At 37.0% G+C, this 25,751-nt stretch overlaps 2 protein-coding genes, 1 long non-coding RNA gene and 1 pseudogene across 3 annotated transcripts in view; 2 read left to right on the forward strand and 2 right to left on the reverse strand.

Moving 5' to 3' along the window:
* Positions 1-11,991, reverse strand: part of LOC143453769 (uncharacterized) — a 126,464-nt gene extending 114,473 nt beyond the window's left edge. The window contains exons 1-3 of the long non-coding RNA XR_013115427.1: positions 11,496-11,991; positions 11,258-11,408; positions 10,759-11,059 (exon numbers count right to left, since the gene is read on the reverse strand). This is a non-coding gene — a long non-coding RNA (uncharacterized LOC143453769). The remainder of the gene's footprint in view (positions 1-10,758; positions 11,060-11,257; positions 11,409-11,495) is intronic.
* A 644-nt stretch (positions 11,992-12,635) lies between these two features.
* Positions 12,636-13,617, forward strand: LOC143444283 (alpha-tectorin-like). Its single transcript, XM_076943473.1, has 4 exons — positions 12,636-12,799; positions 13,002-13,137; positions 13,253-13,416; positions 13,500-13,617. The coding sequence occupies exons 1-4, from the start codon at positions 12,711-12,713 to the stop codon at positions 13,615-13,617; spliced, it is 507 nt and encodes a 168-aa protein (XP_076799588.1). The 5' UTR covers positions 12,636-12,710.
* A 2,505-nt stretch (positions 13,618-16,122) lies between these two features.
* Positions 16,123-19,476, forward strand: LOC143444286 (coronin-1C-like). The gene is made up of 7 exons (XM_076943476.1): positions 16,123-16,297; positions 16,520-16,616; positions 16,671-16,819; positions 17,009-17,198; positions 17,368-17,396; positions 17,537-17,619; positions 19,224-19,476. The coding sequence occupies exons 1-7, from the start codon at positions 16,238-16,240 to the stop codon at positions 19,474-19,476; spliced, it is 861 nt and encodes a 286-aa protein (XP_076799591.1). The 5' UTR covers positions 16,123-16,237.
* Positions 19,477-20,835: 1,359 nt separating this feature from the next.
* On the reverse strand, positions 20,836-21,465 carry LOC143453737 (small nuclear ribonucleoprotein-associated protein B pseudogene; annotated as a pseudogene).
* Positions 21,466-25,751: the final 4,286 nt, after the last annotated feature.

Consider the following 25,751-nt stretch of genomic DNA (forward strand, 5'->3'; position numbering starts at 1 on the left):
ATAATATCAATAAAATCATAGTTTCACTGTAAAGTCGTAATTAAATTTTAACTTACCGGCAGCTTCAAAGCACCTGCCACATTAGAGATGTCGATCTATAAACCAAAAAATGCAAAATTACCACGATTGATTTTAAGAGATTTTTCAGAGAATTTACCTGCTGCAGAACAACACGAGGCTCAACTATTTTATCCCGGACCGCCTTTAAAGTGCCAACTGGTAATTACAACTAAATAAACACAGAAAATTATTCAGCAACCGGGAAGTGCAATAAAAGTGACCTGTCTTTGAGATGAGCTGGTTTCCGATACGGCGGGAAGTCGACATGATCGAATATCTTCTTCCATTTGCTTTGACCGAACCTCTTCACTACAGTGATGAGTTTTGCATCCGACGTTGGAGAAAACACCTGAACGAGAGCAAATTAACGACACCAAGAAGGTTGGTCACGTGTACACGTCCGTGTGCTTCGTCTCCTCAACTCACATGTTTTGTTCTTTTCTTTGCCGCGATGTAAAATATTGGATTCAATTTATCAGCAGGTCTGTATGAGAAATATTTGAATGACGTCACGATGACCAGTAGTAGATAAAAATTCACTACAAGCAAATTACTTATTGTTCCTGTCATTGTCTATGTTTTCAGCGTCATCTTCCAACTCGGCGATTTCGTTTTCCTTGTGAGGTGACTCAGCATCTTCATCTCGTGCTTTGTTTGATGATGTCACAATAGTTTGGTGATGTCTGTGATTAAAAAAAAAATTTCTTTACGAAAATATAACAGAAAATCAATCTGTACAAGCGAGTAGCACGCGGCGTGAATACTTTGTTATTTGTTTGTTGGAATCCTCAAGCACCGATGCGTGGCGATTGGTTGACTCTGCTTCTGACCGGACAGGACTGGGACTGCAAAAAAGGGAGAGAATTTTTTCTGTGGCCAAATAGAATTCAAACCTAAAAGGCAGCACCCAGTGACTGGGGTTGTTCTGCATCCTCACGTCTCTTCCTCTTGCTGTGAAGGCGGCACACTGACCAGGGAAGTCGGACTCATTGAAGGTTGCTCCTCATCACTGATTGACTCGTTCCTCGTCGCTCGAGTAGCATCCATTTCTGATGCAACATTTTTGTGATTTCTATGTTATCTTGCTAATAACAACCAAAACATTTTGAACAAACGAAAAGATTTGGAAATTTGGATACCTTTCACTTCGATTCTTCTTTCTTAATCTTCAACAAACTGAAAGCAAAGATACTCATTAATATGCAGTGTGGCAATATATTATTCATTACTAATTCCAACTGTTAAAAATTTATTATTAATAAAATGAACTAACTCTGCTTATAAAAGTTGGAGTGAGAGTTTCCAGGGCTTGTTCGACAAACTGAGCAGTCTGATTCATAAATCGATCGATCACTCGAAATTTGATTTTGCTTTCAATGGTGCTATTGGCGAATTGGGGAATATTATACTGTACTCTGACTGTTTTTTAGCTCTATCTGATCAACGACTAAAGCTAAATTAAAAATAGTTACAAAACTGTAAAACATTCGGTCCAAGCCAAGTGTGTCCCTTAAGCTGGCTGGCAAACTGAACAGCAGTACATGTAAATGTCTTTCACTCTTCCAGAAAAAAGGGATGCGTTATATATTCAGTTCCCATTTGACAATACCCTACACGAAATTAGAAAAAATTGACCTAATATTGGCAAATACAAAAGAAATCAGCGAAACGAAGCGTGATGTTAATTGACCTTGGGATAGAGAAGAGGCAATGATCGAAAACGTTATAAATTATATCATGGTGAGTTTAGAACTGAAGAAACAAAGATCGGCGGGCTAGAAGGTTAATGATGCAAAGCCTTTTACAACTGACACAACTCGACTTGCTGTATTGTCAAGAAAACGTTCCTCAATGAGCTTGATTGAGGCGCGACCACCAGGATGCGCGATATTACGTAAGAAGTCAAATACAGTGCGATGCACAATATTACCTAAGAGTCAAATACGAGTTTCTCCGTTTTGAAAGTGCAACTGTTCCACGTAATGCGACCGTGGCCAATCAAGCCTTCCCCGGTGAATATAACTTCAAAATTCGGGTCTTCTTTGTGACTTCATTGTGGTCTGTCATGCGTGATGCCGCACAATGGAGTTGGCGACGTGTGACGACCTCACGACCTCAGCGCGGTTGGAAAGTAACAGGTCAAAACTCAATAGTTACTTTTACACCGTTTCCAGATGTCTGTCCAATTTTCCCACCAAACACGCGAGCGATCGTTTTCGCGCGTCTTGTGGTAAAAAAAGATGCCAGTTCCCATTTGACAATAAACTGCGGGAAAAAAATGACGACCAATGAACCAATGTCTAGAAATAGGTTACTAGGTTTGATAAAACCATAAATTTTACAAAAGAAATGAGAAAAATAGGTCGTAAAGTTAATTCACCGTGGGTTACAGACCTAACGATCAAAAACATTATCAATCATACCATGGTGAGTTTAGAACTAAAGAAACTAAGAAAGGAGCCCTAGAAAGCGAATGATGCAAAGCCTTATACAACTGAAACAATTGGAAAGCTATTTTTCACCCAATTTTACAAAAAGCATTTGTTAAAACGCCAGTCAACACAGTCACAGGCTAATATGCCACAAACGCATATTGGAACAATGTAAATTATCGGCCAATACAAATAATTGGCCATAATTCAAATTTTTCACACAGAGAAGGTGAGGAGAATATATTAATATATGACTAAGGGATTTTTAATGAAAGTCACTAGGACTGGTTTTTTTGGTGTAATTTACTTACAGTTACGATCCCACAATTACGTTGCGGCGCGGAAATCGAAGACGCAAGGGAATTGGAACGACTTTCCAGTAGCAATCATTGCGATTTTCATCTTTCTGTTGCTAAATTTAAATTTCGTTTCTTCTAGGTTCTAAAGTCTAAACAATTAATTAATTATTGTTTTTCTGCTACAAACCTCATCTTCCAAAATAATCGCGTTCCTGTCGCGCCAAATTTGTTGTTTAATTACTTTAACCAATAAAGTCGTCTTGTTGAGCGTTTCTCAATCAAGATTTTCGGAAAAATGCGTTTTTGTTATACCTGTTAGGTTGGTAGATAGCAGTTTCCGTGGAAGCGGTATTTATTCTGAGGAATCTATTTGGAATTCCGAATTGAGAACACCGCTTCCACTTCTGCAACGTGTTTGCTATGATTCCTTGAACAGATGAAGAAGTCAATTTTTTCACTCACTTTCGATTTACTTTGCAGGGGGCAGACGGCACGTTAGAGACGAGCGATGTTCGAATTGGAAACATGAAATTTTTGTTCTCGGGTGAAAATGAATTGTTAAAGCTCTTCTATCGACGGGGTGAATACAGTTTTTTGAAAAATCCGACCGGTGAAGCACTTGACATTTTTTCCTTCTTAATGAAAGTGACAGAAGAAGGCTCGTCAATGCATCATTCAGCAGCTACCTGGCTCCTGCCGGAGCTTCTTTTATAGACTCATGAAAGAAGGAATTCTCAGTCAAGTAGTGAAGAACAGAATATGGTAATTGGATTCTTGTTTTTGTAGCTTCTGTACTGATATTCTTCCTTACACTTTGTCATTTCATTTCTCACACTTAAAAAAATTGTACATCTTTAGTTAACAAGTTTATAACAGATCATTATAGTAGGATTAAAGCTGAAACTTGTCTCCTGCATTTATTAGTATTTCTCTTATTTTTATTTTTCAGGATCATAGCCTCATAGGACACATAAAGAGTTCATTTACAGAAGAAAAAGATCACGAGTGCGTATATTTAAGCGGAAAATACAGAATAAAAGTTGTCTGCATTGAAAGCTCTTGTCTTGAAATCTCATTTATCTTTGTCATGTTCTGTCAGGTTATAAACTCACCACACACAATATACAGACAGCAAGTAGCTCTGTATTGCACTGGCGCGTAGGGCCACTGGCAAGATGCTTATGGCAATAGTGAAGACCAAAAAGTGTCTGCGGTGCTGTAAAAGCGATTGTAATTTTGAAAAAGATAACTAATGTTAATACAAAAATAATAGTGTTAATACAAAAGTATATGTTTTGTTGCTCGCAACCAGCATTGTGACCACGTCACGTTAATGCTTTTAATTTCAAAAACATTTATGACGCCACAATATAAATTGCACGAAGTTGGTTATCATAACTGTCGTGGCTGCTTCGAACGTTGTTGAGTTCTTTCCAGAGAAAATTAAATGTTTATAAAACTATTCATTTTTACTTCCTAAGGTTCTACTTTCTGCTGCCAAATTTGGCAAGACGATTTTAATGGTTACAGTAATTAACCAACAAATTTGGCGCGACGGGAACGCGATTATTTTCGAAGAGGAGGTTTGTAGCAGAAAAACAATAATTAATTAATTGTTTAGACTTTAGAACCTAGAAGAAACGAAATTTGAAGTTAGCAACAGAAAGATGAAAATCGCAATGATTGCTACTGGAAAGTCGTTCCAATTCCCTTGCGTCTTCGATTTCCGCGTCGCAACGTAATTGTGGGATCGTAACTGTAAGTAAATTACACCCATAAAACCAGTCCTAGTGACTTTCATTAAAACTCCCTTAGTCATATATTAATATTTTCTCCTCACCTTCTCTGTGTGAAAAATTTGAATTATGGCCAATTATTTGTATTGGCCGATAATTTACATTGTTCCAATATGCGTTTGTGGCATATTAGCCTGTGACTGTGTTGACTGACGTTTTACCAAATGCTTTTTGTAAAATTGGGTGAAAAATAGCTTTCCAATTGTTTCAGTTGTATAAGGCTTTGCATCATTCGCTTTCTAGGGCTCCTTTCTTAGTTTCTTTAGTTCTAAACTCACCATGGTATGATTGATAATGTTTTTGATCGTTAGGTCTGTAACCCACGGTGAATTAACTTTACGACCTATTTTTCTCATTTCTTTTGTAAAATTTATGGTTTTATCAAACCTAGTAACCTATTTCTAGACATTGGTTCTATGGTCGTCATTTTTTTCCCGCAGTTTATTGTCAAATGGGAACTGGCATCTTTTTTTACCACAAGACGCGCGAAAACGATCGCTCGCGTGTTTGGTGGGAAAATTGGACAGACATCTGCAAACGGTGTAAAAGTAACTATTGAGTTTTGACTTGTTACTTTCCAACTGCGCTGAGGTCGTCACACGTCGCCAACTCCATTGTGCGGCATCACGCATGACAGACCACAATGAAGTCACAAAGAAGACCCGAATTTTGCAGTTATATTCACCGGGGAAGGCTTGATTGGCCACCGTCGCATTACGTGGAACAGTTGCACTTTCAAAACGGAGAAACTCGTATTTTACTCTTAGGTAATATTGTGCATCGCACTGTATTTGACCTCTTACGTAATATCGCGCATCCTGGTGGTCGCGCCTCAATCAAGCTCATTGAGGAACGTTTTCTTGACAATACAGCAAGTCGAGTTGTGTCAGTTGTAAAAGGCTTTGCATCATTAACCTTCTAGGCCGCCGATCTTTGTTTCTTCAGTTCTAAACTCACCATGATATAATTTATAACGTTTTCGATCATTGACTCTTCTCTATCCCACGGTCAATTAACATCACGCTTCGTTTCGCTGATTTCTTTTGTATTTGCCAATATTAGGTCAATTTTTTCTAATTTCGTGTAGGGTATTGTCAAATGGGAACTGAATATATAACGCATCCCTTTTTGCTGGAAGAGTGAAAGACATTTACATGTACTGCTGTTCAGTTTGCCAGCCAGCTTAAGGGACACACTTGGCTTGGACCGAATTTTTTACAGTTTTGTAACTATTTTTAATTTAGCTTTAGTCGTTGATCAGATAGAGCTAAAAAACAGTCAGAGTACAGTATAATATTCCCCAATTCGCCAATAGCACCATTGAAAGCAAAATCAAATTTCGAGTGATCGATCGATTTATGAATCAGACTGCTCAGTTTGTCGAACAAGCCCTGGAAACTCTCACTCCAACTTTTATAAGCAGAGTTAGTTCATTTTATTAATAATAAATTTTTAACAGTTGTAATTAGTAATGAATAATATATTGCCACACTGCATATTAATGAGTATCTTTGCTTTCAGTTTGTTGAAGATTAAGAAAGAAGAATCGAAGTGAAAGGTATCCAAATTTCCAAATCTTTTCGTTTGTTCAAAATGTTTTGGTTGTTATTAACAAGATAACATAGAAATCACAAAAATGTTGCATCAGAAATGGATGCTACTCGAGCGACGAGGAACGAGTCAATCAGTGATGAGGAGCAACCTTCAATGAGTCCGACTTCCCTGGTCAGTGTGCCGCCTTCACAGCAAGAGGAAGAGACGTGAGGATGCAGAGCAACCCCAGTCACTGGGTGCTGCCTTTTAGGTTTGAATTCTATTTGGCCACAGAAAAAATTCTCTCCCATTTTTGCAGTCCCAGTCCTGTCCGGTCAGAAGCAGAGTCAACCAATCGCCACGCATCGGTGCTTGAGGATTCCAACAAACAAATAACAAAGTATTCACGCCGCGTGCTACTCGCTTGTACAGATTGATTTTCTGTTATATTTTCGTAAAGAAATTTTTTTTTTAATCACAGACATCACCAAACTATTGTGACATCATCAAACAAAGCAAGAGATGAAGATGCTGAGTCACCTCACAAGGAAAACGAAATCGCCGAGTTGAAAGATGACGCTGAAAACATAGACAATGACAGGAACAATAAGTAATTTGCTTGTAGTGAATTTTTATCTACTACTGGTCATCGTGACGTCATTCAAATATTTCTCATACAGACCTGCTGATAAATTGAATCCAATATTTTACATCGCGGCAAAGAAAAGAACAAAACATGTGAGTTGAGGAGACGAAGCACACGGACGTGTACACGTGACCAACCTTCTTGGTGTCGTTAATTTGCTCTCGTTCAGGTGTTTTCTCCAACGTCGGATGCAAAACTCATCACTGGAGTGAAGAGGTTCGGTCAAAGCAAATGGAAGAAGATATTCGATCATGTAGACTTCCCGCCGTATCGGAAACCAGCTCATCTCAAAGACAGGTCACTTTTATTGCACTTCCCGGTTGCTGAATAATTTTCTGTGTTTATTTAGTTGTAATTACCAGTTGGCACTTTTTTAATTTGGTGTTGATGTGGCTTTTTCTTGACATCAATTCACTCATTACAATGATTAATTATTATTATTGCTGCATTTATTATCACACGTGTAACTGATGTGGAAGTATACATCAGTTTTGTGACCGAGTCTTTTTTACGACTTGAGCGACATCGAATCCATTCAAATTGTAACTCAATACTTGAAGATTTTCCTGACATCATACCTTGAATTAAACCGGTTATCAAAGCGTAATGGCTCTTTCCAAATTAATCTGGTTGATATTTTTTGGAGAAGAGTAATTTCTTATAGAAATATCTGATTACCTATTTGTACCTAAGCTTATTTAGATATTTTGTTACCTAAAAATGTAACAAAATATTTTTTACATAAAAATGTGAAATATTTGATTTTGTTGCTTAAAATTTTTCGCCGTCTTGACTTTCAACCAGACTCGAGTGAAATCAAGTGAGAATGTGACTAAAGATGACTGAAGCCAATAAAACACTGGTATCGTACATGACTTACACAGAGCATACTCATGTTCCTATCAATGCTATGTATATATGTTTAGATGGAGAACTCTTCAAGAAAAAGGCGATGTTTTAGTATCCTGCGGATCAGTTGTGATTCAAGGGACAGTGCAAAGAAATGCCTTCAACAAATTGGCAGCATCAGGTATGTTTGGTGATGATTAGGACATTTCTACCCATGGTCGTTGGTTGGGTTGTCCTAAATTCATTCTTAGTTTAATAGTTTGTGGCTTGAATCGGCCTGGAACCAATGAATATGTTATTGCCAGTGAAGTATTTTCCTGCCTAATCGTTATACAGTATATTCTGTGTCATGTGTTCCTTTCTGTGCAGGAAAGCAGTCAAAGTCATCTGAAAGGCGCAGGTTGAGATGTGTGAGCTACGACATTAATTCTAAATTAAACTCAAGTTTTTATTTATCCATTTTGGGCGGTTTCATAAGTTTCGGTAAAAATTATTTTCTTAACCTCATTAATGCGATGTTATTTACATCTATTTTGACAATAGGTTGGAACAATCCAACTCATCAATCACTTTATCCCCCGGCAATGATGCCTTTGCTTCTACGTCAAGTGAGTCAGATTTCAAAACTTGTCACTCTACTTGAATCACAATGTTCTATAATTGTTACTTGGGCACTCCCACAATTTGCTTGAAAGATATCAACAAGTATGTCGGTTTAATAAATCTTTCACGGAGCTTTTCAATTCTTCTTCGTAGACGACACCCCATCAATGGAAGCACGTATTCGCGATTTGCAGGAAGAGAAGAGATGCAAGATTTGCCTCGATCAACCTGCTGAGGTAGTGTTTGTACCATGCAGGCACCTCTGCAGCTGCACCGAGTGCGCAAAAGCTCTCAAAGAGTGTCCGATATGCAGAGCCAAAATTGAACAATCTATGCGTACTTACAGGTCGTAAAATGTCTGTCGGACATGCTTGCCTGAAGTGGCATAAATCCTCCTCACAATTATTTTGTTTGCTTCTTTTCGTTGTTATTGTTTCGAGCAATGATTTATGGAGCTTTAGATGACACAGAAATATCAGTGAGAATACCTACAGATCGTATGTTACTTTGTGACGTCATAGAATCGTGTGATAATATCGTGAATCATTAGATTGATGTCTTTTTGATATTTAGCACTGCAGTTTGGGAATGGTTCACAGCTTAAAATATTAAGTTTATAGTTAGTATCGAGTTAGTTTGAAAATGTCGTATGCCTTGTGTCTGTGGCAAGACTGTTTTAGATATCGCCTCGCTGTGCAAGTTGTTCAAATGGAAAAAAAAATTACCTCATAGGAAATTAGTCAACAACATAGTATGAAGCATCACACAATAAACAATTAATACGTTTCGACGTCTGGGTAACGAGTAGTGCGACGTGGGCTTCGGCGAAGTCGACCGTTATTTCGGGAGTTGCAAACGTTATTAACATTGTTACTCTCGTGACGAAATGCATTTGATCGGCCTATTAAAAAAGTAAGCTCCAGTCAAGGGCATGTCTAGTTGCTGGGGGACATCTTCTGGACAACTAGCTTGATTATATGAAGGTAATAATAAGTCTCCTCTGCTTAGCTTCAGCCTGTTAAAATGTACTCTTAAATGCACTCTTAAAATGTACTCTTAACGTGATTAACTTCGTAAGGGCCTGAATAAGGGAGGTGAAACTTTCGCTTTTCATCTTTTCAAGTATCACAACTTCACAAGTATCATCTTAGAGTGAGCTTTAACGGAGATGGACTGGTCGTTAAAATACCAAGCACCTACAAACAAAAGGTTACTTCCGTAAAGCTCTCTCTCTCTCTCTCTCTCTCTCTCTCTCTTTGGATCCTACTTCATCCTCTCAAGAAGGTTGCGGGGGCAACAGATGTTTCGCATCTCCCTACACGTTTTGCAATCCTAAGCCACGTCTGTCAGTTCGGTTGAAGATTTATCTGCTACATTTTTGTTTCATTCTGTCACGTTGCTTTCTATTATAATGAATAATTATCTAAAATGTCCATGCTTTAAGGGGTCCCTACCCTTTTCAAAGAGATAGGCTTTTCAATGCAAAGTACATTAAATCAAGACGCTACTGTCGCAAATTCACATCATAAACCTACACTGAATTTTTGCTCTCAACGATATCTAGGTTATGACTATTTGCAGTCCTAATTTGGACAAAATCCATGTACTCAGTTTTCTATAACAGCTACCTAAACTTTACAGCAAGTTTTAAACTTAAAAATTCAGCACAAATTCTCCAAAAAAGCAAAAACTCAAACCCACAAAAAATGTACAACCTAGCCTAGACCTGCGACCAGCTGCCGCCAAAATAACAACAAAACTTGTTCACAGCGACGTCACATGCGCATTGGACCGGAAAACTTCTTAGTTTTTTTAATATGACGCATTGAGTACGAACACGTAATAATCAATGTGTTGCCGGCTCAAAATTGTCTTTATATTGGGAAGTGAGCCCTTATAGGGAATTTTTTAATCCGACTGTCTAAGGTTAAAGACACTTGCATTAGAACATACCAACTGAAAGTCCATCGTGCGCGAAAGATTGGCAATCTCTATCGAAAAGAGCTTGAATGTTTATTAAATAGATCAAATTTACACTATCCGCTAGATGGCGATTAGAGCACAGACATCCTTAATTGGTCAAAAGACATCAATTAAGGTTAAAATTCTGGACCAATTACAAGTAATTTGGTCCCATTGAAAATCTATGCGTTGTGTACGACATGGCGAAACGCAGTTAGCCTGGAACAAGATTATAATTCAACAATACGCTAGCAGGATCTGGCAAAAAGGCGATTTCATGTGTTGCCAGATTATCTTAGGAGCGCTCGCAGGAAAGTCGTAGGAAGACGACGTCTAGCAGTAATATAGACAAGACACACCTACTGATAACATAAAAACTGCGATCGTATTTATTTCCGTTTTGCAAACCAACATGGCGCGCGACCTAGGGTAGAAGCTTGCCAAAGATTTGCAAGGGATGGCTTGGTCGTTAACGTTCTCACAACTGACAACGATTTAAAGGTATTTAACGGCTTTTCCAAGCAAATGCAATCAACTCAAGAACAACCAGTAACACGTGAGACAAGCTGTGTTCATACCTTTCAATTCCTTGGTCGGCGTTTTCGAAAGCTTTGCATAGGTAAGTTCTTTACAAAAGAAGACACTAGCAGCGCGATGAAAGCACGTTCGCGAAAAAACTGTGCCTTTCATTTCCAGTCGAGGTTGTTTGCTCAGTACGAAGCCTGCATCGAAAATCACTTGAAAAGGATCTTCAAACTGTGACAACTGTGACAAGTCTGCTAAACAACGCAACAGAAGCTGTCTTAGCCGGCCTGCAAGATGATCACAGCGAATGAATGTCGACGGTTTTCTTTCGTTCGCCGTGGTAAATCGCGACCACTGTTATGGAACAACAACAAAATACGTCTTGTACTAAATGACAAATCATAATTGCTTTGCAAACAGACCGTTGCCAAATACTTCAATCAATGAATTTTGGGTGTAATATGTTGAGGTAAAAACACCAAAAATGCAAAAGTGTAAACGATACATTTTCGAAAACGCTGCCGACAGGCAGCCATTTTGAAAACACAATACCTGGTCGATTGCAGCTTGCAGCTTTATGTCGAAACAATGGTTTTGGTAGCGCCCCCAGCAGTACCAATGGCTTGCGATGCATAGGGCTTTCGTTTACAGTCAGGCTTCCCAGCAACAAAATGGATGCAGTCGCTCGTCGAAGACGGAAATTCTGAAATAAAGGGCCATTGAAATAGCATGATTTAGGCGGAAAAGTAGTAGAAACTTACAAAAATAACCATTGCAACTATTTTAAAACCTAATGCTCAGAGCCTGTAAAGGCAATTTTTAAAAAATCATGGCCAAAACAGTATTGATGATGGTTGCATCACTAACTTGAAATGTCCACGTTGGCTGGCTCTAAAATGAGGCGATATGGATCGACGCAAAGCCGGAAATGACTTACTTGCAAATCACATGCAAGCGGTAAAATTGATTTATGTACTACTAGCATATATGTCAGTCAATGATCGTCCAGCCCCTGGCCGTCAAGGTTGATGCTACCATTCCGTTATCGGTCATTGTGCTAATCCAGAGAGACAAGACTCGTTAGAAGCCAGCCAAACCATGTCCTTTCACTCCTTTGTTAAATTTTCTATCAGCTTTTTCATCGTTTGTCTGCGTACATTTTAATAAAATATTAGTGCTTTATGCTTTTATTAACTCAAAACGCATCCATTCTGTCAGAAAAATACGTACACTTCATTATAGCACGAAAACAATAACTGTCCTACCAGTTTTGCAAATAAAATGAATAAACAAAGAATTAAACGCCGTTAAATACAAAAAAGCCAGCCAAAAGTATTTCTGGAAAGTGTGCAATCAAATTTTAGTTAATAGCCTAGCCCAAAAAACAAGCTAGCAAGTTAAGTAAGCCTAAAAACTGAGTTTTACATTCATAATAAATATTTGGCTTAAGGGGTCCCTACCCTTTTCAAAGAGATAGGCTTTTCAATGCAAAGTACATTAAATCAAGACGCTACTGTCGCAAATTCACATCATAAACCTACACTGAATTTTTGCTCTCAACGATATCTAGGTTATGACTATTTGCAGTCCTAATTTGGACAAAATCCATGTACTCAGTTTTCTATAACAGCTACCTAAACTTTACAGCAAGTTTTAAACTTAAAAATTCAGCACAAATTCTCCAAAAAAGCAAAAACTCAAACCCACAAAAAATGTACAACCTAGCCTAGACCTGCGACCAGCTGCCGCCAAAATAACAACAAAACTTGTTCACAGCGACGTCACATGCGCATTGGACCGGAAAACTTCTTAGTTTTTTTAATATGACGCATTGAGTACGAACACGTAATAATCAATGTGTTGCCGGCTCAAAATTGTCTTTATATTGGGAAGTGAGCCCTTAAGGTATGCGTGATTTTACAGATCAATGGGTTATGCGGCAATTACAACGATGATGAAAGTGATGATCTTGAGAAATCTGATGGAACCGTAACAGATGATGTGAATGAGTTTGGTGACAGTCACCAGGTTGGAGATTGTGCCGATGAAACTCCGGATCCATTTTTTTTGTTCTCCTGGCGATAGAAGAAAATGGTAAAAATATTTTAACCATGATTTTGGAAAACGTGGATTTCATACAATATCATAGTATTGCAGTATCATATATAATGTCAGTATCATATATACAGTATGATATACAGCACAGTATACCGTATATATGTACATTTCCAATATCATACACACTTACACAGTATCATATAGTATCATATTATTTTATTCTTCCCTGTTAACTCAGGGAAAGACCCCAATACTGCGGCGGGATAAAGAAGCTTGAGGACCGGTGCATGGGTTTGGTTGATTCAATCAACTTCATGGATAATTGCGTGTTTGATGCGTGTGCTACCGATGGCCACGAGGAAGACATCACAAAAGTAAGAACTTGTTTTGCAACCAAAGTATGATTCGTCTGCTCGTTTCTTAAGAACGCAGCAAAGGAAACTTTAATCAATAACTTTTACTTTTTTGACTATTAATTGAATTATTAAGGCAATTGAAAGCTACGTCACAGCATGTCAAGAAAAAGGCGCTGACCTCTGCAACTGGCGGCAAGAGCTGGGCAGGCCGAGCTTAGAATGTCCACCTAACAGCCATTACGAAGGATGCGCCCTCCCCTGTCCTGACACATGCAACAGCCCTTCAGCATCAGTGAGGTAACTTGCAATGTTTCATCTTGTTCAGATCTTGATTAGATTTTTCACTTTACTTTACTGAAAATTTGATTTTTTTTTTCCAGTTGTACAATATCCGGTACTGTGGAGGATTGCGTTTGCAATGTAGGCTTCATTAAGAACGGCAGAAGATGCGTTCGAAAAGTTGATTGTTATGTTGGAGAAGAAGACAATGGTAGGTGAAAAAGAGATTCTCAGTTATCGCTGAAAGTTTATTGTAAAAAATAAAACTTTATTCGATTTTCTCAAAATCAACAAAGCCTCCTATTTCTAATCTCACCAATTGCATAATTATTTAACAGCAGATAATTAATATTCGAAACGATATACAGTAGTTTATAAAAAGTACTTTGTAGTGTGTACCAAAAGCTAACGTTAACCTTATAATAGTATTATTTTGTTTTCACTATTGTAAACTTGCATAATTGTAAATTGATAAAAAAATGGTCAATGGGACTTCCCCTTCTGGAAAAGTACACTGCAGGAAGATACAGGCTGCTAATCACAATAGGTTAATCAAAATAATAGCCTATGTCAATTCGTGCGGGTAATTTCTACCATTTTTGAAAAGGTGAATGTTTTAAAACTTATTGGTCAAGCATCAAATTTCATTAATGTCATAGGCTACCATCGGTTGCAAAATATAACGCTTAGTAGAAGAAGAATCAAGTGAAGTTTTTTTCCAAAAGCTTGTATTAGAGCATTAACCTATATGGCTATAAGTTCTCCGGGAATAACTCCTAACTTTTAAACTTTCGATCCGTGATGTCCTGAAGTTATATCACGTAGCTTGTGCACCATGATTCGATCTATAGGTAATTCTTAAATCCGTTTAAGGGTTTTCTGAAATTTACAGACTGCGGTTAGAATGGAAATTGGAAATATACTGCACTGTATAAATATTCTATATTAAGTTCTATTATCATGTTAATTTTTTTTTGCTAAGTTTCGGTATTAACAAAGTGGATTCTCTTTCCCTTTTGGAAACTTTGCTTTCAGTGTGTCAATAAATGTGATGCCAAAATTTGCGCCACAACAACATATTTATAACATAAAATATAAGGCAAAATGGCGAATTTGAAGCCAACGCATCTTATTAACTTTCCAGTAAGGAGTCTCAATGTGCCAGGTAAATACACCAATAAATGCAATGCCAAAATTTGCGCCACGCCAACGTCATACCGATAATATAGAATGTAGGACAAAATGGCAATTTTGCGAGAAACCTGTAGCATCGTACAAACTTTTCAGTAGTAGTCTCCTATATTTTTTCACTCCGACATGAAGGCTTGAATGGGAAGGAATTATGACGCAATTGAAATAAAATTATGATGTAATAATTCCTCGTAACCTGATATGGGAGTGCAAAAGTAAAGGAAATTCACAAAGTGTTATATTCTGTTGCATGACTAAGTTTACCATCGTTTATATTTTGCAATTTATAAACACTAGAAAAACCATTTTGCAATTCCTTTTATCCTGGCATAACCTATTTGTCCATAACATTTAAAGTTTATAAATACAAAATTGCTTTTTATTAATATTCAGGTATTGCATCGCAGCCAAGGAAGGGTAGCATATAGCAGATAGCACTTAGCAGTACTGGCTTAGAATTTGGTGTACATAAATTATGTGGTTTGCATGAACGTCTCCAAGCTTTTGTTGAATAACGATATATCAAATTTCAACGAGAAGAAAATGGTTATAACTTGAGTTTTTTTTTTTTTTTAAATTGTTTCACATATGAGCTTGAAAGGTGGAAGTCGTCAAAATTCTTAGTTTATAAAAGGCGGGAAGGCACTTTCCCATGAAACTTCAGTTGTGCAGGACGGATAAATTTAGGGTCCTAAGTCTGTGGTCCTCTTTTTCGAAAGTGTGATAAATGTGCAGTCACTAAAAAATGAGACATTGTGCTCAGGATCTGTTTACATGTGTAGATGAAGTTTATTTATTGTTTGTATCTTATTTGTGTTTTTTTTTTGCAATCAGCTTAACTGCGTGAATATAAAATAATTTTGTATACATATTGATCTTTTCATATCATATGCACATATGGACATATGCCAAGCATTTCACTATCAATCTGTGGTTTTGTTTCCAGTGTAGGTTTTGGGTAATTAGATAAATTAGTTTAATATTTTAAAACCATGTCATAATGTATTTGTACTAATTTCATATTTGAAACACTGCAATTATGATGCAGCCTAATTTACTGCTGGATTGCAATTTTCAGCAAACTTTTGTCTTTCAAAGGTTTTTGTTTAAAACGTTTACTCCCAGAAAACAATACAAGAACATTTGATAAAAATAGAAGAATTCTGTGGTTTTTTAACTAGTTCAATGCTAATGTAAGTAATGTAATGTAATGTAATAATGTAAGTCTGAAACTCTTACAGATTTGATGCTCATGATTCTAATGATTGATGCTCATGGTTCTTTACCTTAAAGTGCATTTGTGGATCTAGCAATTTTTTGCTCAAAATATGGTGATAAGGTTGTAGATGAGACAGAAATGAACGAATGACAAACAGTTAAAATCATAACCAACCACTTTGAATTTTTGATTTGTTGTCAAATCAAAGTGATGTAACATATTTTTGATAAACTGCTGTTGGCTGAAATGCTCCACAGGCTGCAGGTTTGCTTCTCAGAATCACTTTTTACTTCATTGGCATTAATCAGGTGAACTTAGCAGACTAAGTAATCACAGAGTACTTATGCATCTCCTCTGCATAGGAAAGAGAGTTTGGGATAATATTTTTTAAGCTTTTCTTGAATTTTGTATCCGTTTTACCGTTTGAGAATGCATCGGTTCAAAGCTTCGAAATACAAGAACAGCGTTGTTAAAGGTTCCAAAAAAGAGGTTTGTATTGGTGGCATGGAAAGTTTATGTTGAAACTTAATTTAGTTTTATGGCATCGAATTCACACATTAAATCCTGATCTGTATTACTATTGGTGAAGTTTATGTTGCATAATTGAAGAAACGTTCAACAAAATCCACTTCGCCACTGTTTGCATTGTGTTACTGTACAGTTCTATTTTTTATCTTGTGTTTTGTTATCAATATTTCTACTTCCTTGCAGGAATGTTTCACCGACATATCCGTCGAAGTGCCACTTTGCTTTGGAAATGGTCTTGCAGTGGGAACAAGGTTTATAGCTAGCAACATTAGCTCAGCAGGTAAAATAGTAATACGGCTGTTTGTTAAATGTTATTAAGGCAAACACTTTACAGGAAGCGGAAAGATTGGGATATTTGGTGTGAATCATCCCGGACGAATGGGGCAAAATCCAACATTATCTGCCCATGGTGATAGTGTTATTGATCTCGAATGGTCGCCCTTTCATCATAACATTCTACTTTCTGCGTCTCAGGATACAACAGTGCGTAGGCTTTGTTTTTGTTGTTTGCAAAAAGATGTCGGTATGAACGTTGTCACTCTTTTTATTGTGAACCACTGGTACCAATTCTGTTTTTAACGCATTTTTACATACCTGAAAAAAAATAAATTTTTGTGAAGTATTTCTGCAGTGCGATAGTACCACTAGTTTAGTAAAATACCTTATTCTCAGGTAAAACTTTGGAAGCTACCGTCTAATGGGCTTTCTGAATCTGCACCAATCAACCCGGTTGCTACTTTCACAGGCTTTAAGAAGAGGCCAGAATTGTTAAGGCATCACACAATTGCTGACAACACTTTTGCTGTGGCAGATGAAAGTGGAATTTCAATCTGGAACATTGATAAGGGGATTTCTATGTGTGGTAACAGAATTTGTAATGGCTTAGTACTTGCTCTGATTTAGCTGGAGTTATGATCATGGGAATTATATGTCTTCGTATGCTTATACATGTACATTACTTTTATGAGAATTTTTATTTAAGAAAGGAAGATTTTGGCTTTGATTTAGTTCAATCTATATCTTGGTCACAGGATGGGACACAATTGCATGCACAACAAAGGTAAAAATAAATTTGTGTAAAAACATTCAAACAGTCGCCCATTGAATTTCATTTTGCCCAACTGGCATTCCCCGCCGCCATTTTCTGCTTAAAAATATGGCCGACGTTTTCAAAACAACGATCAACAATTTGTTTTTCAGTCCAGAAGTAAGCAGCTTCGAGCGCTGGATCAACGAAATCTCTCGTCTTGCCTTCAGACGTTAGAATTTGGTTCATCAACCGGGTATGTCGATTTGATTTCAGCCATATATTGCAGCCATAAGACTATGCAGTTTTGGAGATGTATTTCGGTACTTTTTCGGACCAGTACGCCCCATCGCTCGGTTTAGAGTAAAATGGGCCAAATTTCATCACTAAATTATTGCAGCCAGCATGACAATGTCAATATTCTCATTGTCAAATCCGGCAAAATTGTGAATTGTCAAGGCCAATAACTTTATCCTTGAAATGATTTCCTGGCACCTACGTCACTGGTATATCTCCTTCCCTTTCCAACTATCAGCTGTTTGACAATCATGTAGTTTAGTGGACACACGGTTTTGTTTGGCGTTTTTTTATAACTGCCTTTGCAACTCGACGATAAGTCACTTCTCGACGCTCATTGCAAACGGCAGCTCTTTTTCGCTCGTTGAACTGTCATTTTTGATTTTATTTATCAGAAAATTTGACTTCTGTGTGATTCCTGGTCACTTAAGTGCAATTCCATTTTTATACTCGAAGGCTGGACTTTTATTTTTCTAAATGACTGTTACATTATGCAGTTTCGGGTACAATTGCGCACTTCAAGCGATGTAGTATAATACGAAGCGTCAATTCTTTTGAAAGGCAAAAAGAAATACGAATGCAATATTGGCACAGCGTTAACTTTTAAGCAACAATAACTTCCAAACGAAGCACGAAAACAAACAAAAGAAGTTATAGAAAAGCAGAAAAAATTCGGAAATCTTTGAAAATCAAAAACGTCCAGCGTCCATAAAAAAGAGCCCATAGGTCAACCAAATGAAAACAGCAACAATGATACGATCGCGCAGAGTTGGCTTACATCCACCATGTCTTATATAGTTAAGTGGCGACTACAGTAAATTATTGCTGAACTGCAAAGATAATTATCACTGGTCAGCAAATTTTTTTTTATTTTTTGTTGCATGAGATTTTTTAACTGATTCTACACAATCTTCGGATGCTGATTTCAAATCTGCAATCAGTTTCTTGATGCATGCTCTAGTTTTTATGCAATCGAAAATTCAAAATTTTTCGTTTCTGGCTCATATTTATTGTGCGCTGTCTGTATGGTACAGTACCAGTGTTTCAGATAGAAGCTTTCAGCTCTTTTAAGTTGTAGCCTACTGCTGTTTAAGGGCGTTTGAAGAAGCTAAGCAGTTTTATTATAGTGAGGTATTGCGGATAGATGCTGTAGGATAGCTCTATTTTACACTCGTAAATGCAAAAATAAACCCGATTCATTTTGTTATATCTGTGGTGTGTACACGCTTTCTTCGTCAAAGATGAAATATAACATCGTTCGTGAAGCCTGCCTACAGAGCTTACTTTGGCAAATTGGCATCCATCTTGGCGATCAAGATAAGAAATGGTCTCCACATATTGTGTGCCATAACTGCGAAGAAATGCTCAGAGACTGAACAAAAGGAAAGCGGAAGAGTCTGCCTTTTTGCATTCCAATGGTGTGGCGTGAACCCCAAGATCACACGACTGACTGCTACTTTTGCATGGTAAATGTGAAAGGTGTTGGCAGGAAGAGCCGACTAATGCTTTCTTATCCAAGTATACCATACCATCAGCTATACGACCTGTTCCGCACTCTGATAGATTCCTTCCTCCAGTCTTTAGTGGTTTTACATTTTCTGAAGATGAGGAAATTGAATCGGAAAGGGAAGAGGTTATGGAAATGGGGTATAAAAGAACAGATACAGAATCTGAACACTCTTCTTGTGAAACCAGAGTAGCTGTTCAGCCGTTTAATCAATCAAAACTGAATGACTTAGTACGTGATTTAGATTTGTCCAAGCAAGAAGCTCAGCTCTTAGCCTCCAGACTCAAGGAAAAGCAGGTTCTAGATTAATCTGTAAAGGTTTCCATTTTCGAAAAAGAGAAGAACTCTTTCTTCCCTATTTTTCAGAGGAAAATATGCTGGTATATTGCAACGATATACCTGGTCTTTTCGAACAACTGGGTATCTCCTCGTATGATCCAGAACAATGGCGATTGTTTTTGGACAGTTCCAAGCGCAGACTCAAGTGTGTCCTTTTACACAATTGAAATGTTTATGAAGCTGTTCCAGTTGGTCACTCCACTGTCATTAACTTTATTATAACGCGCAATGTTTTGTCGCAATGTTAACCTCTAAGTTTAGTTGTCCCAAACACAACCTCCAATTTTGGTAATATTTACTTCGTGCAATTTGATACCCGTTTTCGCTGCGAGATACATTTGGTAATTGTTACTTCGTGCAACTTTTCACTCGTATAAATTGCGAGATACATTTGTTAATTTTTACTTCGTGCAATTTATTACCCTTATACGTTTCGTTATACCTTTGGTAATTTTTACTTCGTGCAATTTGATGACCGTATAGGCTAAACTGCAAGATACATTTGGTAAATTTTACTTCGTGCAATTTGTCACCCGTATAAGTTGCGAGATACATTTGGTTACGTTAATCACAATCACGTTAATCACAATCACGTGTTCGTATCCAGCAGAAACTTTTGCTGCCGTTTTGTTTGATTGAAATTGAGGTATATTATTTTACCCGCTGAGATCTATATAACAAATTAAACTTTTTGCATGAAACTTTTAATAAAATGTACTTAAACGTTTTGGTCGAAGTAAGTTAATGGTGAAAATAGTCCCAAAAACATCCTATTTTCAAAAACCATAAAAAGTAATAAATAACCGTAGTCCTTAGAAATATAGCCAATTATTAAGGGCCTGTAGTACAATTTGATTTCAAGGTCACGATAGTGAAGAGGGGGAAATCTTCTTTAAGAATCTGCAATAAAAAATTCACACCTCTTCCGGCAACAGTCAGCAGTATTGACGTGAAACATTTAATAAATTCAGCATTTTTTATGTTTTTGGGGTATTATCGCATTTCTTAGTACACCTCACGTTTTTTGTGAATTTCGGAACTTTCCGGTTCCATCATTTCATTTTTTTTTTTTTTTTTTTTGTGATTCGTGGTTATTTCGTTTATTGTATTCATCATAATTCCAAAAACATCATCGACTCACTCGCACAACGACAACATAAAAATGTCACTCCCATTGAGTTGTCAAATTTGTTGAAAATTGTCAAAATTGTCAAAATTGTCAAAATTGTCAAAATTATCAAAATTCCATTGAAAAAAGGAATTCTCGCTTGACGTCACCCAAGCGTATAAAACTCATGACACGAGAAAAAGGTCATTTTTAGAAGCACACGTAATGATGCAGCTCTATGACAACACAAGCAAAGCAGCACTGCAACTTCGAATATGATTGACACGATGTGAAGAGAGTAGCCGATGTGCTTGAAACATTAATAGTTGTAGCCTCGACCAAAGCCACCTCGGACCATACCAGGGGGCGGGCCCCTCATTCCTGGCGGGGGTCCAAAACCGCCCCGCTGCGGTGCCATTGTGCCCGGGGCTGGTCCACCGACCCCATGCATAGGTCCCTGTAATCCCGCCGTTGGACCACCGGGGCCACCCATACCGCGACCAGCAGCTCGTCCAGCGCCTGGTCCGCGACTTGAACCTCCCGGCACGCCGAGTCCTTTCCCTGATGGAGGTGGTCCTTCAACCGACATCGACACCAGATGTTCTCCGCGTAGAAGCACAAGCCCCAGAGTCCTTTTCTCCTCTCTGTCAGTGGAACCTTTCTTGGGTCGAATCCGACGGAACTCGTCACAATCAACAAGAATTAGGTTCATGTGTTTATCAAAAGCTTTGAAGGTGCCGATGAAAGTGCGACCATCCTGCAGAATGCATCGCATACGGTAATTGATATGATTGTTTAACTTTGAACCTCCGCGAGGTGGCATTGTAAATGTCCAGAGCTTGCTGGTCAGAAAAACAAAAAACAAAAAAAGTTTTTGCTAAACTTTGGTATACTATGTTTGTTGTATAATGTTTTTCACATAAATCAATGAACTGTAAAAAATTACAGTGAAATAATCCCTTCTTAGAATGTAAAATACAAGCACGTCAACTTTCAGAAAACCGATTTTAGGCCATAAAATTTTGTGTAAATGTTTTCATTTCTTCACCACATAATACTGTAGATACCACAATTTATTTTACAGCTTAATATACAGTGTCTAAAATAGACTAAGGTTAAGCAATATATTAATTATTTTCAATCAAAGGCAAGCTTTGATTTTTAATAATAGCACGCTGCTTGTCAAGAGGTTATATTTTACATATTTTGTTATTAAGTTTGCTCGATTTTTGAGATAATATTGTGACCAAATCTGACTGTCGGCTGAAAAAACATGAATTTAGCAAACATATATTAGTTATTTTGTGGTATTTGATATTAATACCATGTGTAAATTTCTGTGTCAGTGTATTTATTAGCCTATATATGAGTAGGCCCGCGTAATTCGATTCCATTGATTTCGACTTGGCTACTTGACCTGGAGTGCTATTTTTCAAGCTATTACCAAAGCTATTTTTCACAGTTTCTTGTCAACCTAACTTAAATGTTATAACAGAGTAACCTAAATTTTAGAACCTAAATATACTTTGTAATCTAAATCTAACTCCAGTTAAACAGAAAATAGCTAGGATCAACTTTTTGCATACCCATTCTCTAACCTAACCGCTATAGGCTATGTTTAACAACAGCCAGCATAACCTAATTTCAGTGAAAAACTCACACACATTATCCAGTTACTTGGAAAACCTTAAAAGCATTGATCAAGCGCTTAAGGAGCTTTGCAGGAACAAAACTACAAAAATCTCGCCTACTGCTAAGAGAATCCTGTTTTGCAACATGCACTACTTAAACGTTATTATCAAAACAGCAATTTCGTAACCGTAAATGTGTATGCGTTTTAAATTGAAATAAACGATATCTTTCAATTCCTTTTAAAACAATAATAATACACTGTTTGCTACTATTTCAGCTTTTAAAAACTACAAACTGCAGCATTTTTCGCACACAAAGATAGGCAAAGGTTTTGAAAAAATTAATACAGAAATATTGAACTATACTATACGACAATGAAATGCAAAAAAAACTACCATTGTTATCACGATAAAGTAGATATGGTGAAATGAAAATGTTGTTGCATTTTCACAGAAAAAAGCCTTGTATGGCCCTTCTTTTGCATTAAATGATTTGGCCATTCCTCAGTAAGCCCACACATAAGCCAAACATGCTACTTCGTAGCCATGTAAGGCCCATAGATAAAACGTACATATTGTTTAACTGGGCCTCCACACTTAATTATCATTCAAAGAACGCCGAATCATTTGCTGGACTTTGTCCTGCAACTGTTTCGGCGTTTTGGAATACTCTTTGCATTTGGGGAGGTTCCCATCTGCAAGAGCCGTTTTAGCATCATCCGTTGTTATTCCATTCTTCGTACCAATATACCTTTACCAATATACTATTACCAATATACAAACTTTTTGCTTCGTGCAGTTTGATACCCGTATTTGTTGCGAGATACATTTGGTAAATGTTACTTCGTGCACATTCATACCCGTATATTTTGCGAAATACATTTGGTAATAGTTACTTCGTGCGCATTTGTACCAATGCGAATTATAACTTACTGATTGTCATCATTCTCGGACATATTTGGCTTTTGTTTTTTTTACACATAGAAATCAAAAACAGCATTGAAAAGCTGAAGGTATTTTAAATTATCTTCCATTCATACTTGAAAGGTGGTCGAAATTATAGTAGAACTTACGAACACTTTTTCTTCTTATTTAAACCAGTATTAGAAGATCCTTAATGTGACCTTAATCAGCTATCGCAAAACTTACCAACTAAAACTTTTTATTTTTCTCTAGTTTATTTATTCCGTTTAACCATTACTGGCCGAAATATGAAAATAATTCCAATTAACTTTTCCGGCAAAATTGATTGAAAAATACCCTTCCGAGAAAATTGAACATTGTAATGTGGTTTTCATGCAACAGGTATATCATCATTTTTGAAAAAATACGAAGCAAATTTAAAATACATTACAAGTGGCAATTGGCATCAAAAAGTCTTAACCCTAACCCAGAATAAGGCGTCCAAATATACCACATTTATTTTGCACATACACACTTAATTAATTATCATTCAAAGAACGCCGAATCAGTTGCCGGACTTTGTCCTGCAACTGTTTCGGCGTTTTGGAAAATTCCTTGCATTTAGGGAGGTTTCCATCTGCAAGAGCCGTTTTAGTATAATGCGTTGTTATTCCGTTCTTCGTACCAATATACCATGAGAAAAATTGTTTAACTTCAAGCGATTCATCTGCAGAAAACTGTCGCCGAGATTTCTGTTAAAAACAGTAAGTTTTAGAAATTAATAATAAAATCATTGAAAATAGTTTACCGTATACATAATTAAATTATACAAGGCACATGCATTTTTTACGTTTTCATTACAAATGGAAAATAAACTTAACTAAGACCTACCACAACATTAACTTTTTTTTCTTCCTTCTCTAATTTCGACAATCGATGTGGATTTAATGGCTAAATTTATCAAAATGCAGTTAAATTTATAAAAAAAGTCCTTAATAAAACCTAAAATTGTGAGCTTTTCCCCTGGCTTCGGCTTGAGGAATTATATAAAACATGTAAAAATAGATTTTAAATATGTAAACTTATATGCAATATAATACAATAAACGAAAATTGTTAAAATACTACTTACCGAGAAACTATAACGATCGAAAGTAGCTTTCCTCTTTCTAGATGGTTTTGTAGCTGAGCCGGGCTCTCCTATATTATTAAAAGAACTTTGGTATATCAAGAAAACTGTACAGTGTTTTTGCGCTATTAAATATGTGTGTACAGTATGCATACTTTTTATAACCGCATGGTTCAGTCATATATGCATTGGTCACGTAACGTTTGTGGAGTGATACAAACATTATCGGTCAAGTATATCAGGAAACACCTTCCCGTATTCCAATCTCCCGATATATACTAAAATGCTTAGAATGCTATTTACCACGACATTAAAATCTCTGGAATTGCTTTTCTTTTTCCTCTTTCAGGAGGGTGATGCAGATGTGTTGGGGCTTTCCTAAATCATTAAAATAAATTTTGGTAATTCAAGCAAATTTCTGTTTTTAATTTAAATATGTGTGACTAGTACATATATAATTTATAAATTTCTTGATTGATGCACGCATTGGATATATAAAGCATGTGGGGTGACAGGAAATAATATCAATAAAATCATAGTTTCACTGTAAAGTCGTAATTAAATTTTAACTTACCGGCAGCTTCGAAGCACCTGCCACATTAGAGATGTCGATCTATAAACCAAAAAATGCAAAATTACCACGATTGATTTGAAGAGATTTTTCAGAGAATTTACCTGCTGCAGAACAACACGAGGCTCAACTATTTTATCCCGGACCGCCTTTTGTTGGCCACCGTCTTTGTTTCGGCGAATTTGTAATGACTCGTCTTCTTCAGCAAAGGTGCTTCTTTCAGCTGACAAACTTTCTTCTGATGAAACGTCAGCAGCTGGTTCTACTCGTTCAGAATATGGGCTTCTATCATCTGACAAACCTTTTTCTATAAATGAAACCTCCACAGCTGATGCGATTCTTTCAGCAGACGGGCTTCTTTGAGCTGATGCGCCTTTTGTTTCGGTGCGACCAGCCGAACTGCACGACTGTGATTAAAAAATATAATTCAATTTTTTACTGACAACAATTTGCCGGAAGGAAGCGTGTGTTCACATCAAACTTGCCATCGACAAGAAATTGTTTCGTTGCCAAGAATAGAATTTATTCGCGAATCAGACTTGTAATGCACACAAAAAGGTTAAAACTTTTATACTTATTCCGAGGAATCCCATTTAAGTTGATTTGAACAACTTACCCTTATTTCTTTCATGACTTCATAGGCTTCTTCAGCCTCTACATTCTGTAGGTCGTTCGCGTAATATCTCTCTTGTGTGCTCGAGCTATGCGCCATATGCTTGGCCACCAAAAGGCGGCGGTCCGGTCTCTTAGATCTAACCTAATATGAAATTTTAAATTTTAAATACGTCACTGGTTGACTTTTATATAAATTTTGCTGCAGAATATTTTCATTATTAGCGATTTATCGTTATTTATATTGCTAGGTCTAATTACAGTAAAGATCAATTACTTGTGTGGCCGAATA

Source organism: Clavelina lepadiformis, chromosome 1, assembly GCF_947623445.1.
Source record: "Clavelina lepadiformis chromosome 1, kaClaLepa1.1, whole genome shotgun sequence".
Classification (NCBI taxonomy): Eukaryota; Metazoa; Chordata; class Ascidiacea; order Aplousobranchia; family Clavelinidae; genus Clavelina; species Clavelina lepadiformis.